The 19,582-nt window shown below is 45.6% G+C and overlaps 1 protein-coding gene across 3 annotated transcripts in view; it reads left to right on the forward strand.

The window, feature by feature from the left end:
• LRRC49 (leucine rich repeat containing 49) overlaps positions 1-19,582 on the forward strand; it is a 1,030,711-nt gene that overhangs the window by 457,445 nt on the left and 553,684 nt on the right. For all 3 annotated transcript variants that reach the window (XM_078684608.1, XM_078684609.1, XM_078684610.1), the window contains one exon: positions 17,682-17,743. In XM_078684608.1, the coding sequence (XP_078540734.1) occupies positions 17,682-17,743 (62 nt within the window). The remainder of the gene's footprint in view (positions 1-17,681; positions 17,744-19,582) is intronic.

Here is a 19,582-nt window from a genome sequence, read left to right on the forward strand (position 1 = left end):
TTTACTCAGGAATATGTGTTCATCTTAACGAAGTCCAACTTCCCTCCTCATTGACTTGTTAAGTGACAAAATAGAAAAGGACTGTTCACCACTGCATTTGCCAAAACTTTAACCCACTAAAGCCTTCTGTTCAGGATATATTTGCCTACCTTTGGCACTTGCAGAAAGCAAGCTTTGCCTATACCTTTATTTGCCTACTCTTCGCTCCAGAATTCCAGTTGATTAAGGCCTTCATGGAGGGTTATTCCTCCTAGAGTACCTCCTGCTCATGTGTGGAAACTCAGTGTGGTACTCACGGCCAAATGGAACCACCAATTGAACCTATCCATTCATGCACCCTGTAGTTCCTTTCTTGGAAAGTGATCTTCCTTGTGGCCATTACATTCATTAGATGCATTAGTTAAATGTAAGCACTCACCCTACAGACAGGAGCCCTTCATTCAGCTCTACAAGGACAGGGTTGTTCTTAGATCCATCTTAAGTTACTCCCTAACGTTGTATTAGTCTTCCACATCACCCAAACCATAGAGCTCCCAACCCTCTTCTCGCAACCAGATTCTGTGGTGGAGAGAGCACTCAATACGCCTGATGTCAAAAGAGCTCCTGTGCAATACATTGAGAGGATCAAGCCAATCTGTGAATCCGTCCTGCTCTTTGTCTCCTTTGCAGAGTCTCAGAGAGGGCATCCCATCCCAAGATCGGAATAGCTAGGTGGATAGTCAAATATATGCAGACTATATATATATATGCTATCATAAAGCAAAGAAGGTTCTACTTGCTCCAGCCAAGGGCACTCCACATGCAAGAAAGGAATGACCATGGCCTTATAAACATCCTAATAATGAATATTTTTAAGGCAGCCACCTGGTAAACACCACACACCTTTACCAAGCACTAATGTGTTGCCATTATAGCCCATCAACATGCCATGGTGGGCCCGGCAAACTGTGTAAATGGACGATTCAGACATCTGCATCATCCATACATTAGGTGCTACTTGTGGAGGGCATTGCTTTACAGTTCGTGCTAAGCATGCGTATCTACAGCCACACATGCAATGAACCAGCAAGAGATCTGCAAAAGACACAGGCTTTTGGGGAGGAGGGTGGGCTCATGTGAATCTACAGCACTACATGCTACGAGCAGATACTTACAGGGTAAGAACATTTTCCTGTTGGACCAGGCCATGGTAAAGTCAGGTGTCCTCAACATTACAGCAAGTAGCAGCCCTGAAACCTATGTGGGACAGCACAACACAGATTATTCTAGACTCTGATGGTGGTTTTGTAGTGTGAAGCTAAACTGTAATTGATACAATTTCTTACATTTGAGAGAGGGGTAGAGAAACATATAAATTGGTTTCTTTGAGAAGTCTCATTTTATAGGGGTGTTTGTTAATGTGTTCCTTTTGAGGGATATTCTTTAGCTGAAGAATGTTATGCTTTTCACAGGACATCGATTTATGTCAGATAGCTCTGTTTAGCAAGTTCTTTTGATTTACCTGATTAGCCTTGTGGAAAAGTCAGCCCATAACGCCCCAGATGCCCAGGCTGCTGGCGCAGGGCGACTCTTCGTTTCCTTCTTGAATAGTTACCAAATAAAGAGACGGGCACTGGAAGTAGGAAAACAAGAACAGGGTTTATTACTCATGAGGAGAGCCTGTCCTTTGGGACACTCGCATAGTGTCTTCGGGAGGTGCTCTAACAAGGAGAAGCGTGGCTCAGTGGTTAGAGGCGGCAGACCCGGAAGCTGAGATCGGCCGTGGACCAGGGTTCGATTCCCCGCCTCGGCGGGTCTCGGGCTCAAAAATTCCACAGACTCGACAATTCTCGCTCCGGTGCCTACTCGTCTCACGGGGTCACACTCTGCGACTCTGGGCAATAGCTTGCTTAATCTCCACTACGGCCCCTCGCGGCGGGATGCCTGGCTTTCACCTTGTGGATACCCTGCCGGGGTATCTCACAGGGGAATACCAGGACGGGTTCCCTAAGCAAGCGCCTTGATACCTTCGGGTGATACGTGCGCTATATAAGTCGCAATACATACATACATACAAGTTCTCTGAGGTTTCGCCTTTTATACACAGGTTCGTGACACACAGGCATCCTATATTACAATCAATACATTGTATAGTATGAAGGTATTTCAACACGTGGTTACAGTACGGGTCCTTATCCTCCATGCAAGAGGAGGGGCTGTCACGCAGCTGAGTGTTCTGCTGATTTCCATTGGAATGTGTGTGTCTGATCGAGTCTCAGGGGGTGGGGTGGCCGTGATCAATAGTAGCTTGTTCCGAGAGAGACGAGCGCATAGAGTAGTGGGCAATAAACCGTATCCTCAGGCTAAGGGATGACCAGTGGTCCGTGCAAACATTCAGGCTCAGAGGAAGAGGTCATCAAAGGAGAGATATTCATGAAAGGGAGGGTCAGTGTGGACAGTCGAATGCTGTGGAAAGGTTGATCACAAGAGGGGTATTCAAGGGCGGGAAGGAGGTGTTGGTCAGGCGCGGGGTGCGATTCTTTAGGGACAGAGTCATGCGGGAGGGGAGGGCTCATGACTTGGTCATGAGAGAGCGGGGGCAGTCAGGGTACACGGGGGTGCTCGCAGGGTCAGGGAACGGCGCTGATGAGCGATCGTGAACAGGGAGACCATGGTACCTAAAATGGCTGTCGCGTACGTGTGTGCATGGGTCTATGCTAGGGAGACAACATAGTCAGAGTTTTAGCGATATTCGTTCTGTTTACATCAAGGGGCACTGAGAACACGAATGAACGCCGCTTATGTACATACATATTGCTATTTTTAACAGTCCCCACTTTTTACATAAGCACGTTCAATTTCTACACAGTCGATGTGATAGGCAGAATACAATGCGTGTCAATCTACGTCTGTTGGGCTCCTTTATACACGCCTAGAAATCGGCATAATATTTAGTCGGTGTAGAATCAAGGAAAAATGTTCCGATACATACAAATCAAGTTCACATTTTTCTCTCCAGTGGCATTACGTACAGAAAGAACAGTCAGATACCTTCCGGTTTGTCAGTATTATAGGGAATTTTCGGAAAACCTAACCACATGAGTGACCGATGAAACATTTCTTAAGAGGCAATACAAAATGTTTGAGGGAGGTATTCAATTCGATACAAGTAATTTAGTCAAGGGGCGAATAGAAAGTTCTGGAAAGGGGGAGGGTCTTTGTCGCAATGTCTTTTAACAGAGTCCGTCTTCTTTTGTTGGCGCTGCTGAGCACCGGCGGTGGAGCTATAAGTCCAGCTCGGAATCGTCCTTACACGTTGCAGGGTGCGATCAGTCCTTTGCTGTTAGATCACAGTCCTGTTTCCTAACTCATTTTCTTAGGGGTGCCTTATGCTGGGCACCTGCGTGTCTTTCTTGTCTTTCGTGGCAAAATCCCAGTCCATAGTCAAAGTTTACATGAAAGAGGTTGCTGAATAATCGAGGGAAGAGAGGGCGGAGTGGGGCCAGATCTTTGAACACACCAAGGGACCAAGGGAGCAAAGGATGATGAGCAGGCAAGCCCAACAATCGGACTAAAAAGGGGACGGGGACTTCAGGCACAAGAGGGTCAGCGAGTCGAGGGCTTCAAGGCAGCCCTTCATTCCTCCATCTGCTGAGTTTGAAAGTAATCCTCGTCCCACGTCACGTTGCTCTGCGGCTCCACCTTTGGTCGTCACACGTGCTCCATGATCTGTGGCCAGGCTGTGCGTCACGTCCAGCTCCTCTGCTCCGGTGATTGTATCTTTGAATGGGGGAAAAACAAGTTTTAGAAAACTGGTCGAGAGAACAGATATACATCTCAATTCCTTCCCCATTCCTGAGTAGGTGGGGGATAAGTTCATCGGTCACAGGCAGAGGTCGTCACTTATGGAGTCTGGAGAAGGGCATTGAATATTGATTATAGGCTGGCCTGTTATTCATTCGCGACATTTGATAAGAAAAATTTGGCTTTTGTACACAATGTATTACGTTACAAAAAAAATCGAGTCCTTATGTAGAGACTCGCTCTTCCCTTTAACCCAAGTACATCTTCCTTCGGGGTCGGCTAATTCTTGCAAGCAGGGGTATTATCATCATGAAGAAGGGGGAGTGGTGGATGTAAAACATGGCTTTCCTGGGGTATGACCGTTAATCGAGGTCCTCAAATTACATTTCGTGGGTAGCTGCATGGGTCTGGGGTTGATCGGGGTCGCGTGGGTGCTTTGGACAGGGAGCTGGGGTCGATTGGGAGAAGGGGGGTACTCTGGGCGCCTGTACTTAGGTGCGAGGAGGTGGGGCAATCGTGGCATTGGGGATCGCATTTTTAAAACAGAAGACCATTGACGTTAGAGTTCCCTTTATAACAGGCCAGATTAGGGGACATCCGTCGTCTTACCTGTCCTTTCCTTTATTACCAACTTGGGTTCTATCGTTTGCAGAAAGGAGAGGTAGTTATATGGCAGGTCACAATCGTTTTGGGTTTGGTCAATTTTGCTGAACACCTTTGCGTTCGAGGAAATCCAATTATGTTTGTGCCGGAGGGGCACAACGTCACTACACAAGAAGAGGAAAACAGGGGGGGGGGTTTGGAGAGAGAGAGAGAGAGAGAGAGAGAGAGAGAGAGAGAGAGAGAGGGAGAGTCGCACTTCTAAACGAACCATTTGGTGCACGTATGTCGCGGAGAGAGAGAGAGACGTGTACAATAATGGTTCATTCAGTGCGCACACAACATAGAACAGCAGGGGTTAAATAATGCGTAAACACACGCGGAGAGACGACGTAGATCCATACATCATGTACACACAAACTCGGACGGGGAAGACAGTACAAATATTACATACAAAGATCCAAGACAAAACATAAAACAGTTATTGGCCACAATTATCTTTTTCTGCATGCTGCGCATACTTATTGTCTTGAGCTCTTTTTACCTGTTTCTTATTTCGCCTTTATCCGTTGGCTGCCTTTTACTGATGATCTTGATTGTACACACTTACGCCTTTGGCAACTGGCCATAAACTAACCTGGTCGGGCTAGTGCTCACGGAGGTTTATTCGAGTCATTTTAGCAAGTGCGTTTCCAGGCTGAGACAACCGTTGGTGTCAATTGGAGGGCAATGGGGCAGCTTTCAGTTATATGTCTATGAGGATGCGAAAAGAGGAGGTAGTAGGTTTTTTCAAATATTGGTAATATCCCTAGTCCTCTCGGCGGAGGATACTTGTGTAACCCTTACCTCGAAATACCCTAGACCTTTTCCTACTTAGTTAAACGTAAGAATGCTTGATCAAGTGTGTACATTATTCCTTTTTGCTTTATTCGGGGTTTTGCCGCGGTTAGATACTATAATTAGACCCTTTTTCCTGTCTCGTCGTCCGCTGGATCACCACCTTCGTACATTAGTCGGCCTTCCGAGATGACCTGCAGAGAGGAGGGAAAAGAAGGGAGGGGAGAGCAGGAGGCTATATTGATAGACACACTAGCGCGCATAAACCCAGAAAGGCTTTTACTTACTGCGTACTCGGTCTATTTCCACAGGATGCAGTTACTGCCAACTGGGGCGTTTAAGCCCAGGTGGACCCTTAGCGTGACTTTTCTTATGCAGGTAGCATATAAAGTATAGGCGAAATACCAGGATCTTTAGCTGTTGCCTATGGCTGTATAAAAAGGAAGAAATACACAACTAAAATGTGACCCTTCCTATTTGCAATATTTCTACGTACTATACTTTTCAATCTTTTATCTAATCGAGCTTAGTCATTCCGTCTTCATTCTAGTTACATCGAAAAAATAGGGATCATTCATTCAAAACTTTATCAAGTTACACGGACAACTATAGTTGCTTTCTCAAAACTCTTTAATAAGAATGTCGGTGCATAAATACAGGACTACTCTCCTGTGGACCAGCCACGGAGCAGGCTGAAACTGTAGATGTGAGGATACTTTATTAGAAAAACTTTAATGGAGTCGGTGGTCGTTTATTTCTTACATAAAGTGCGAAAAGCGCAATGAAATCATATTGAATCTGTTAGCGCGAGCGAATATCATAAACATCAAAATTTCGAACTTTCAATAATCATGATGAGCCAAACTCAACAATAATTCATTGTCCGAATGTTCAATCGGTACCCATCTTACGCAAATTCATTGTCCTTCGTTGTCCGAACACCTAATCGGTACCCATCTCATGTCAATTCATTGTTCGAGCTGACAGTATACATCCTATATCAATCCATTATTTCGAACTCACAAACAGTACACATCCTATATCAATCTAAAAGTTTAAAAATTTCATACATATTCTATGACACCAAGGCTGAGCAATCGGGGTACAATAAAGAGTTGAGGGTTTCATTTGCTTCGGCGCCATCTTGGGTGCAGTCAGGCAGAACCAGGCATAGTCTAAATGTCTGCAAACTCGTGGTTGGGCCCAGAGCTTCCTTTGGTAGTCCAAAGTTCCGTTAAAGGGCAAAAGAAAGGATCGGTGGTTTGAACCATCAGTCAAAAAGGGGAGGGAGGCAACAACGTTCCTACCGGGTCATACTGTGCTTTCACCGGAACTGATCCGAACTGTGGTCGGCAAGATTCTAGTCATTCAAACTGAGGCTGGCGCCAGTATGGAAGCGCCGACGTCCTGCGGCTACATTTCCATCGTTCCGTGGGCAATCATGGCAGTTATTCCCCATCGGGGGTATTTGCGGGAGTCGGGGACTCCCGCGGCTCCTCTAGAATCTTCAAGGTTGTGGAGAACTATGATGGTGGAGTCAACAAGTGACCAGGCCATACCTGCATGCTGGGCCCACTCTTGCCGGGTCGACCGCCATCTTGGGAGTTCGGCAGCCGCCAGCAATCGCGGGGTCAAACGAGCGGATGGGCTCCAACCTGCTGGATGAGGCGTTGCGGCATCGCCATAGTGGACGAACCCTTTTCCGGGCGCCTGGAGCGTTGAGGGTGCAATTGGGAAGCCTCCACCTGAGGAGGCGGGAGAGGCCTGTTCGCACCGTCTCTCCCTCCCAGTGCACCCCACGGCGCCTCGCTTGACATTTGTTATGGCCGGCGGCGATGAGGACGAGGGGGGGTCGGAGGCATGTGCAAGACATCCCCCCCAGTGTTGTCAAAGCCATTTTTCAAGAAAGAAGTGGTGCCTGGCGTGTGGTCGCTGCTATTACGGAGGAGAAAAGAAAGAAGTGGCGCCTGGCGTGTTGTCGCTGCTATTACGAAGGAGAAAAGGAAAAATTGTCCCGTCCGTCCTTGGGCCGGGCTTCCGGTGGATGTCGGCCGGACGCCCTTTGCTCTGGCCCCATGAACGGGTTCCTTGGCTTATCGGCTGCTGCCGGACCTCGTCGGCCCCAGCCCGTTGGTGGCCCGACCGGGGGAGCATGTGGCGGGACTACCTGCAACTCTCAAGGGCCGCTGTGGCCGGACTGGGGGAGAGAGAGGAGGGTCAAGGAGACATTCCCCCCCCTACAACTCTCCAGTGTGATCAAGGCGATCCCCTGGCTGTGTCCCGCTGGCCACTGTCTCTCCTCCGGCTCCACCCTATGTTACGATTTTCTGGCCGACTGTTGGCAGCAGGACCCGCCTTATATGGGTTGCCTTTGGCTGGGCGTGGCCGCAACCCTGCCCCGCTTTGGAAGTTTCCAGAGTGGGGGCGGATGTTCTGCTGACTTTCATTTTCTACAGTTTACCGTTCTTATTTCTAACGTTTTATTGTTCTAGAGCAGTTAATAGGTTTTTATTATTACGTATTGTTTATCGTTTCTTGTTCGTTATTTTTAAATAAAAGTTCATGTTCATCAGTGGCCTACTGATTTCGTTTTCCCATTCCTTTCTTTCCAGGTTGTTTCGTGCTAAAGCTTCTGTTAACAGGTTACAGTGATCACTTAGTTATTGGTGTATGTGTCCCTTTTCACTAGGGGTGTTCTCTGGTCGGGCCAGATGACGTTCCTCTAGTAAATGGTCCGAGTGAAACTGGCGTATCAACCAGTGGGGAGTAGATAGGTATGACAGATTACAACGGGGACAAAGGTCCGCATTACCTACCCTTCACTACTTGCAAAGACTAGAGTATGGCGACTTCTGTGCTCGTTTGCAGAATAGAGAATACCTCCAAAAAGAACTTATTCCCAAACAGTCAATGTTCGGGCAAACAATCAATCAATGAGGAACGAAATAGGTACGACGTGTTAAAGGTTTGCGTTGCCTACCCTTCACTCTCTGCAAAAGGGAGAGAGAATGTTGCTATTCTTCCCCGTTTGCAGGCAGAGAAGATTCCTAAGAGAACCAACTTCGAACAATTCAATGCTCGATTCAATCAATCAATCAATGGGGAGAAAAAGAATAGGCACGACGTGTTAAAGTTTTGCGTTGCCTACCCTTCACTATCTGCAAAGACTAAACAGAGTATGGTGATTCTGTGTTTGTTTGCAAATAGAGAATCTCCCAGAAGCAATCAATAGGAAATACGAGTATTATCAAACAATCAATCAATCAATGTTCGCAATTTGTCGTGTGTCACGACCTTACCCGGACCGGACCATGTGGATAGTTCTTCGCCTTCCTTTTTCCAGCGCCCACTCGTTTTCTTTTCTCCATGTTTTTTACTTCCGGCATTCCTGTGGGCTTCCAGTCAGGACAACAGGTCACTTGAGAGAGAGGTCCGTTCGGAATCGGTGAAGTTCATTCAATCGGCAGCCGGACGAGGGCCCTCTCAAGGCAGGTATACTCCAATCATTTAGATGTTCACCCCATCGTCTGGACCTCTCCTACCGGACCTGATGTCGCTGATGGGCCCCGCGTTTTGGGCGCCAATTGTGGAAAAGTCAGCCCATAACGCCCCGGATGCCCAGGCTGCTGGCGCAGGGCGACTCTTCGTTTCCTTCTTGAATAGTTACCAAATAAAGAGACGGGCACTGGAAGTAGGAAAACAAGAACAGGGTTTATTACTCATGAGGAGAGCCTGTCCTTTGGGACACTCGCATAGTGTCTTCGGGAGGTGCTCTAACAAGTTCTCTGAGGTTTCGCCTTTTATACACAGGTTCGTGACACACAGGCATCCTATATTACAATCAATACATTGTATAGTATGAAGGTATTTCAACACGTGGTTACAGTACGGGTCCTTATCCTCCATGCAAGAGGAGGGGCTGTCACGCAGCTGAGTGTTCTGCTGATTTCCATTGGAATGTGTGTGTCTGATCGAGTCTCAGGGGGTGGGGTGGCCGTGATCAATAGTAGCTTCTTCCGAGAGAGACGAGCGCATAGAGTAGTGGGCAATAAACCGTATCCTCAGGCTAAGGGATGACCAGTGGTCCGTGCAAACATTCAGGCTCAGAGGAAGAGGTCATCAAAGGAGAGATATTCATGAAAGGGAGGGTCAGTGTGGACAGTCGAATGCTGTGGAAAGGTTGATCACAAGAGGGGTATTCAAGGGCGGGAAGGAGGTGTTGGTCAGGCGCGGGGTGCGATTCTTTAGGGACAGAGTCATGCGGGAGGGGAGGGCTCATGACTTGGTCATGAGAGAGCGGGGGCAGTCAGGGTACACGGGGGGTGCTCGCAGGGTCAGGGAAGGGCGCTGATGAGCGATCGTGAACAGGGAGACCATGGTACCTAAAATGGCTGTCGCGTACGTGTGTGCATGGGTCTATGCTAGGGAGACAACATAGTCAGAGTTTTAGCGATATTCGTTCTGTTTACATCAAGGGGCACTGAGAACACAAATGAACGCCGCTTATGTACATACATATTGCTATTTTTAACAGCCTCACTATTCCTTAAGTTCCAGTGTGGGGCTGGCACAAGCTATATGATGAGAACAACGTTCTCATCATATAGCTAATTATAAGTTACCCTAATAAAACAAAGTCTTAAATAATCCATGATGTTACTACCTTAGCTGATTTGGGTTAAAACCTGTATTTCATGTTTTGTACAATCATCAGCTGCCATTCTACGTATTTTTGATCGTAATAGGAACAGGTTGGTTTGTAAGATGAATGCACACACTAATTATTACTATAATGAAATAAGTGCTGGGGTTCAAACTTCCAGAAGATACTGAGGGTCAATTCTTCCTTGTCTTAATTTCACTTAATGTCTTTTTTCACCACCCTACACTTACTCTCCATTTGTTTCAATCTTGATAGTTCCCTTTCAGGCCTGTTGTCTCCATTTTGTTGCTGTTTTACTGTATTTCTCTTCTTCCCTTTCTGCTTTTCTATCTCTTTTGTTCTGGGTCAAGGTATGATGACAAAATGTTACCTATAGTCCTCCTAAAAAAGTGTAGGTGCCCACCATCTTCAACCATTGGCACAAATTGTGCATGATCTGCTGCCCACAAAGACTCTGGAGACACCAAATGCCCTGCTTGAAAACCGTTAATTTGAGCTGGGATTGAGACACTTGTTTAATTCTGCTTTATGATCTAAAGATATTCAGTTTTCAATGGCAGCTCCTTGCAAATGTTATCTACTTTCTCCCATTGCCTGGCCTTATACTCAGGAACCAACAATAAGTCTTCGGAATTGATTCACAAATAAAGTCAGAAAATGATGGGCTGAGATTCCTGCCTCCTCCTCATTCTTGAATTCACAAACATGCCCATGAGCAAGCCTGGATAGCTGTACTAAGTGCAGGTTTGTAGGCTTACTTCTGCCAGGTACTAGTGGATAACTTCACATCGGGGGAATAAAATCACCTGTGCAGATGCATATCTTATACATTTCTCCCCTTTAAGAAAGCCCTCCCCAGCACCCAATGGAAATCGAGGGGTTCATCCATTCCCCTTACCACTCTGGAAATGGGTTTGTGGCAACTTGGCTCGAATAACAATTCTACCATTTACAGGGTGGAAAGGGGGGTGAGAGGAGTTAGTGAATTCCCACAAATGTATATTTCATTTCATTTCAAAATCTTTATTCGGATGCAATAAATATCCATAAAAGCACGAATCCAAATATCACAGCCTATAATGATATATGTTATAGGGCATTCACAAACCTGCAAGGGAAACCCAACCATGGAGCACATTTTTCCAACCCCTTGAGTGATATTTATGGATGTGAAGAATTCCACATTTGTGTTTGAGATCTCCAATCATGTGAATAGGCTCACACCTACCAGGAATCCACTTGTGAATTCCTAGCAGGAGTAAACATGTATTAACTAATTTATCTTTGTGACTAGGGGCCTTAGTTTGTTGAGCTGTAGTGGGCAGGAAGCATTACGAAGAATACTCCTGTTCTGGAAATAGCCTCATTTTCAGACACAATATGTTTCAGGGGAAAAATACCTGTAGCAGGGGGCAGCAGCATAAAAATAAATGAGTGTAATACTTGCCGTTTTGCCTGCATTTATAATGAAACAATTAGGTAATGGGAATCTGGCAAAGAGAATATGATGTTTTCCCAGCTCAAAAAGTGGCAGACAGTTGTTTAACTCAAACGTATGCTTTCTGATTCTTGCATCAGTGAACCAACACAATACTAATGAAGAAATATAACTACAATTATTTCTATAACCGTATACGTTTTAGTAGCCATAGTGGACCCCTTGATTACAATTTCCATTTTACTAGACAAAATGTAAAGAGGTCCTGTGTCTCTGGACATGGCTAGATGGGATGAACTCAGCCGAAGATGCGTGCAGGTAACAAATGGCATCTCCATCCAGAGGTGGTGCAAGCAGTCTTTCAGCAGTGGGGAGAGCCTTGGTTAGATCTGTTTGCCACAGATGAGAATGCGCAATGTCAGCAGTGCTGCATGCTGGAGTTTCCAACGTGGCTCTCGCTCAGAGACGCTTTTCATCTCGAGTGGAGCTCAGGCCTCCTGTACGCCTTTCTGCCCATACTACTCCTGCCACCAGTTCTCAAGTTCAGTAACGATCTTTGTGAGTCCAGATTGGGCACAAAGAGTCTGGTATCCCGAGCTGTTGAGCATGGCCATCCGTCCTCCGATCAGGCTGCCTCGTAGGGAAGATCTTCTTTCGCAGTAGAAGGGGAGGTTTTTCCACCCGAACCTGTCAATTCTTCACATTCTTGCTTGGAAATTGTGTTGGCTACAGTTGACAGCTTTCAACTTTTTGCTCGAAGTCTGTAACTTTTATCTTGGCAGCCAGGCATCCCTCTACCACCATGGTTTACATTTGCTGTTGGGCAAAATTTGTTGCATGGTGTACAGAAAGACACATTGATCACTTTTCTGCCCCCTTTCTGAAGTTCTCCTATTCCTGTTTTCCTTTGCCCAGCAGGGCTCTGATCTGGGCACTGTTAAGGCATATCTTTTGGCAAGCTCTATTTTTCTTTGGTTGCCTGACCAACCTTCCCTTTTCCAATCACCTATTGTACATAAGTTTTTGAAAGGTTTGCAACATATGTTTCTTCCCACTCCTTTTGTTGTGCCTCATTGGGACCTTAATCTGGTTCTGACGTTCCTGAGTTGTGCTCCATTTTTTTTTAACATCTTTTTATTACAAGAAACACTCCATTACAAAGCCCCCCTCGGCAGTAACAAATGCGGCCAATGACCACGGATCAAGCTCCTACAGAACCCACATGCAGTACATAGGCCCCCACCACACCCCTAACTAGACCCTCCCCTCCCCATGTAACCGCGTCTAAACCCTACACCGCCCCCTCCCCCCATCCCTCGAGTGTCACTTGGTTCCCTAGTTGTGCTCCATTTGATCCCTTGCATAATGGCCTTTCAAGCTCCTTGCCATCAAGATAGCATTCCTGCTGGCCCAGTGGGTCAGTGAGCTTCAGGCCTTGCCATTCAAGCCTCCTTTTCTTAAATTCTACCCAGAAAAACTTGGGCTTCATACAAGAGCTTCCTTTCTTCCAAAAATGGTCACTCCATTTTACGTAGAACAAACAGTCACTACCTACTTTTTACTATTCGCCTCTTCCCGTCACGCAAGAGGAGCTATTTCGCCGTCTGAACTCAAAAAAGAGCGTTGTCATTCTGCCTTGACCTCACAAAAGAGGTAGGTGGGAGACCAACTTTTCATGGTTTATGTCGGGGTGAAGAAAGGACTGGCGGTACAGAAGAGGACCATCTCACAATGGATCGTCCTCTGAATCAAAATCTGCTGCGCATTGGCTGAGAAGTAAACCAAACCCCTGAGGGTTTGCATGCTCATTCCACCAGAGCTAAAGCTGAAAGCATTTGAGTTCCAGTCCTGTACATCTGCCATGCAGCAACGTGCGCTTCCCTGCACATGACTACCAAACACTGCTGCCAGGACAGTCTGGACTGTAAGGATGGGCACTTTGCCTGTTCAGTCCTGCAGGACTTCCTTGTGTGAAATTGGTCCGCAGACCCACCACTGGGGAGGTACTGTTTGGGTATCTATTCTAAGGTAAGGAATTTGCAGCTAGAAGTCTCTATTAGATGAACAAGTTAGTTACCCTCAGAAACACATTATCTGTCTAGCTGCAGATTCCTTACCAGCCCACCCATCCTACCTGCTCCGCAAACGGATTTCTAGGGACAGAACTTTCGCCTTTCAGGGCCCACAGTTTTCTACACCAGTGGTCAGTGTACTTCTTAGCTCCGCGCTTCTGGAGTGGAAAGTCGCTAAAGTAATTGACGTCAGCGCCCCTATATAGGCACCACGAACTTCACTTCTGGCGTCGGGGTCTCCAACGACTCCACGTGGAGACGAATGACACTTATTGGCACACAGGGAACTGCTCACGAAAAATCTCCGGATCCAGTCTGGTGCCTGGGGATAATTCTAAAGCAAGTAATCTGAGGTTAGATAGAGTCTCTACCAGATACGGTGTTACTGAAGGTAAGTAACTAGTATATTAATGCTTCTAACAAAGTACACATTTCATTAATTTCCCATAAACAATTTGTGCAGTATACCAACAGATTAAAAATATTGCACTCACATGATCCACACTTCTGTGAACCATATTATTAGTGAACCTTGTGCACTCATATAAAAGAGTATCTATTAGATGATATGCACACAATATATGGTACTCTTGGTCAAATCTATACATCCTAATTAATTTGTCACTTTTGGTGTAATGATATAACATGATCACAGATACATGTATCCTATACAAAAAAAACATATACATTCATGCATGTCTATTTTGATACTATACATTTAATGTGTGATGTTCAAAATGATACGCTTAGCATCATTGTTGTGCCATTTGCATCATCATAAACTTCCAACTCAGAGCCACAGCTATTTATTTGTATGTTCCTTGTTCAATATATTATCCTCCTACAGCAGACATTTCAAGAAGGCTTAATCAGATCATTTTGCGAAATATAGTATTGTCAGTACTTAAAGGTATCAATTGTACCATAAATAGATTCAGATCTTGCAAAGCATATATTTAAGATCTTGTGAGTCCGTGAGTAATGAGTCCGTTCTTTTGTGGCCAGTATGCATGGACCCACAATATAAGGTGGTCCAAATAAAGCGAGATTTGAAGCGAGTACGCTAAGCCTCATCCGATGCCAGGTACGCAAACAGACTCACTGCTGCTTTAGAATATAAGATTCCTGGTACAACCTCGAAGAGTGATACTAAAATACTTATAGAAGTTTAACCATTGACCAGCCGGGTCGGAATTATAACCGGCAGAGAGGTGTACAATATTGACACAGAGAACCGAACAGCCCTGAAGAAGACGAGGGGTAATCCCCAACGACGAAACGTGTGTTGGCTGTACGTTCCTTTCTTCTAAATAAAAGACAAAGAAAGGACTACTAGAGATATTATTTATTGTTTGCACTTGGCTCTTAAAAAATATTATGATGTACTCTCATTGAATACCCAAGCGTGTGCATTAGGACAAGCTTTAGTTTAACCGACAGGATCTTTTGGTCCTACTTTATTGGGGGTCTAGGGTGTTTCCCCTCACCTTGGCACCGCGAGATTACTGATAATAGGACACACTATGGGTTGTTTTTTTTTGCAGAGTTTTATATAGCGCGAACTAGACCCAAACCTAATCAGGTATCAGAGCGCTTGCTTACCAGACAGGCGCCAATTTTCCTGTGCTAATAACACCCAGGCGCGGTGCGTCCATTGGGGCGTAGGGGCGAAGCCCCACTAAGCCCCATGGACCCACCACGTCGTCACTAGAAGCCAAACACAATTATTTTAAAAAATCGCACTATCTGCCGGCCGGGAAACCGGGAGACACCCGACCTTCCCGGAGTGCGCAAGGGGGGGGGGGGGGAGGATCGGGCTGCTGCAGCTGCGCAAGTGTATTTTTGGGCACAAACATGCCCGCGCATGCGCAGATCGTTTTCTTGTGAATTCCCCCTTAGAGAGAGGACCAGGGGGCGGGCCGCAGCCCCCGGGGTTACACAGGGCGACTGGGCGAGGAGTCATGGTGCCCCCCCAGCCAATCCTGGCGCAGGATTGGCTGGTCACTACATAGCCCGGTTACATAACCCCTGACGGATAGCACGGCCGACTTTGGTCCTGGGAAACCAGGTTCGAGCCTCTTATCGAACCATAAAAATGTATACATGACTTACTTTGGTGTTAAATAAATAGATATTTTAAAAAACAAATAAAAATGATGTTCCGACTAAGGTGTGAAATTGGTGTCGAATAAATACATGTTTTTAAAAACAATTAATATTAATCATGTATCATTGGTGCTGGAGTACAAGGTTCGAGACTGGTATTAAACACTGACAAGCTGTGTGCAAGTTATATGGTCATAAAAATACATGAATGATGGATGCAGGATGGGTGGATGCATGAATGGATGCAGGATGAATGATGGGTGGATGAATGGGTGGGTGGATGCATGAATGAATGATGGATGCAGGATGGATGCAGGATGGGTGGATGGGTAGATGAATGAATGATGGATGCAGGATGGATGCAGGGTGGATGGATGGGTGCATGAATGAATTATGGATGCAGGATGGGTGGATGGATGGATGATGGATGAATGATGGGTGGATGAATGGATGGGTGGATGCATGAATGAATGATGGATGCAGGATGGGTGGATGAATGAATGATGGATGCAGGATGGATGCAGGGTGGATGGATGGGTGCATGAATGAATGATGGATGGATGGATGGGTGGATGCAGGAATGGATGCAGGATGGATGATGGATGGGTGGATGGATGGGTGGATGGATGGGTGGATGGATGGATGGGTGGATGAATGAATGATGGATGCTGGATGGGTGGATGGATGGGTGGATGAATGAATGATGGATGCAGGATGGATGGGTGGATGGATGGATGGACACATGAATGGATGATGGATGGATGATGGATGGGTGGATGGGTGGATGGATGGGTGGATGGATGGGTGGATGGATGGATGCATGAATGAATGATGGATGGATGGATGCAGGATGGATGCATGGATGGATGGGTGGATGCATGAATGAATGATGGATGCAGGATGGATGGGTGGATGGATGGATGCATGAATGAATGATGGATGCAGGATGGATGGATGGGTGAATGCATGAATGAATGATGGATGGGTGGATGCATGAATGAATGATGGATGCAGGATGGATGCAGAATTGGTGGATGGATGGGTGAGTGGGTGGATGGGTGGATGCATGAATGATGTATGGATGGATGCAAGGTGGTTCGGGCTCGCTCGCTGCGCTGCAATATGCAAATTAGTTTACGCCCACCACTTTCAAATGTCACCAGCCGCCCCTGATAACACCCCAACATTTTCAATTGCTATAATATGTCAGCATGCAGAATATCAAGGCATGTGGCCTGGAATGCACGTCCTGTCTCTTTAACCCACTACGAGGCACTTCCTGCCCCTTTATCTCACTCCTGCAGGCACCTCCTATCTCCCTTTGTGATGTTTTCCCGTTTCTCTTTCTTCTTTTTTCTCCTTTGTTTTTACCCATTCTTGCCCTCGGGAGAGGTCCGATGAAAAAATAAGTGCTGGTTCCCAAAGTGGGTCTTACCGGCTCAAATCAACCACTGGCATACTCGCTCTTAAAATTCCTGGACACAAGAGGCCGCAATAGGCTCCCATCCTGGAGTCGCATCCTCATTACTGTGAGGGGACACGTGTAAGGTGAATGTGCGAGTGGGTTCCAGCATGCTTCTAACAAGGTTTCGAAGTAGATAATTCACATGTATTTATTTATATCAGCCTGTAACACTTGATAGAAACAAATGTGTGGCAGGTGCGTTGTGTGCAATACACACACACACACACACATACACACTCCTTGCCAGCAACGTTACGGCCAGAGCCTAAGCCCAATTACATTTGAATGTAAAAGGACTCGCCTCCTAGCTGTAAAATATAATTTACATGTTTATAGCAATATAAATGCCCTGAAGTTAAAATGCTGAGGCAGCAGCGTGGCACTTTTCCTGAACGCTGCTTTTACGAGCGGGATCTCGTTTCCCTCCCTCTTTCGCTCTCTCTCTTTCGCTCTCTCTGCCTCTCGTGCTCCCTCCCTAGCCCATGCTCCCTCCCTTGCAACCTTGGAAGTGGTGCAGCACTTCTGCAGAGTGGATTTCTGAATCCCTGTAATATGCGCTAAGAACGGGTCTGGAGCGTGCTCAGCAGCGTTGATCTAGGTTGCAGCAAGGTTACACTCGTCCGTGAATTGAAAAAAATCCGCCAGCAAGCCGAATATGGGACGTAAAGCGGGGATGTCTTCCACATGGTGAATTTACGCTTCTCTGCTTCTTCCTAGAAAGACGTGGATGCGCTGCCCAGCCTCGAACACCTTTTTCTCAGCTTCAACAACATATCGTGGTAAGCGAGTCATAATCATCCATGCCAATGTTATCATTTTTTTGAAAAACTAATATATTTAATTCTTTAATCAAAGCAAAAAATAAATTCGGGTCTTTGGATTGAGAACGTTTCCATTCCATAATATCATATCAACGTTCCTTAAACTATTTAAAGTGTTTAATGTTTGTAAATTATGTAAAATAGATTCCATTCTTTGACGTTTGAACATTCTTAATACAATGTGCCAAAGAAAAATCTGAAATGGAAATGTTGTTTGTAAAGGGAAAAAGCTTTTTTAGACTATCCCAAAGTTGTAGGCAAAGTATAAGCCCATCCTGCACAACGGTCTCCAATTATGGCATAAGAATTGACAAACTTATTACTTATTCTTCCATAGTGACGTAATCAATCATAAATCGATAACTCAGGTCACGGTTTTATAGCTCTATATTATTATATTTTGTGAATATGTTTTTACTATGGATTTTACAAATCATATCTCGACCGCACTACCGTGAAAATATTGTCAGTGAACTGGCTGGTAAATGAAATGTGGACTGATGACGTCTCATTTGGTTGAAGGTCATCGAGTCACACTTGGCTAGCCCAGCTCAGCCTTCCATACTTCCAAGCAGGATAAAGTGAGTGGAATACTATTAGATTATAGTAACAAGTTATGCACAGTGCTCAGAAAGTGCAGAAAAGTTGGATACGGTGCATAGAAGTGTCAGGTGTGGAATGACGTGGGAAACAACATTACCAATATGGGCTAAACCACAGGTACCATTACAACGCTTGCCTTAACCACACATATGCCTTTTACCACACATATGCCTTAACCACACATATTCCTTTACAACGATTTCCATTATAAAGGTGGTAAAGGCATATGCGTGTTCAAGGAGTCCGCGTTCTAGCATTAGAGCGAGTGGGCAGGGGAATGTTGGAGACTTCCTGTGACAACAATGGAAGGAACGGCAGCTTGGTGAGTAATATTTTTCAAATTTAGGTTTTAGAGTAGGGGGACGGGGTATTTTTTAGGGCAGGATTTCGGGCCGTTTTAGGGCTGGGCGGGGTTTTAGGGTTCAGGACGGAGGGGCAGTTTTTAGGGCTGTGGGCTGGTTTTAGGGCTCAGGGTGGGGGCTGGGGTCGGGGTAGTTAATAAGGCTTGGGCCGAATTTTAGAGCTCAGGGTTGGCGGTAGGGGTAGTTTTTAGGGCTGGGGCGTGTGGGTTTGCAGGGCTGGGGGCTGATTTTTAGGGCTTAATGCAGGGTAGGTTGTGGTGGGATGTTTACCACACATATGCGTTTACCAATCAGGCCTTTACAATGATTTTTTATTTCATTTTATTGAGATCCATCAAGAGTTTACAAATTCATCCAAATACCACAATACAAATATTCAATAATAAAACCTTTCACAATAGCCATATTTATCATAAAAAGACATTTGGAAACAGGTTACATAAAATAAACAATAACCTTAGATTAGACAGAACATTAGAGATCCGATACAATATTCTTTCATCAGTAACTAGATAATCACTAGAGTGCCCATAAAACAACAAAATATAAGTCTGAATAAAGCTGAACGCATTGCCAAAAATAAGGCTACTAATAGTGATTTGGCATACTAAATATCAAATCCAACGTCACCTGCCATATCTAAAAGGAGCCAAGGTGTCTATAGTGCTTTATGTCCAATAAATTATGCAAACATATGTACATACAGAAAGCAAAAGATACAGGTGGTAGTGTTCCCAACAGGGAAACGTCCGCACACACTCGCCAAACACTTGTAATATCTCCACAATTCAGTACACAACCAACAGTATGTATATTGTCGAACCAGTAAACC

The sequence above is a fragment of the Lissotriton helveticus genome, chromosome 3_2, assembly GCF_964261635.1.
Source record: "Lissotriton helveticus chromosome 3_2, aLisHel1.1, whole genome shotgun sequence".
NCBI classification, from domain to species: domain Eukaryota; kingdom Metazoa; phylum Chordata; class Amphibia; order Caudata; family Salamandridae; genus Lissotriton; species Lissotriton helveticus.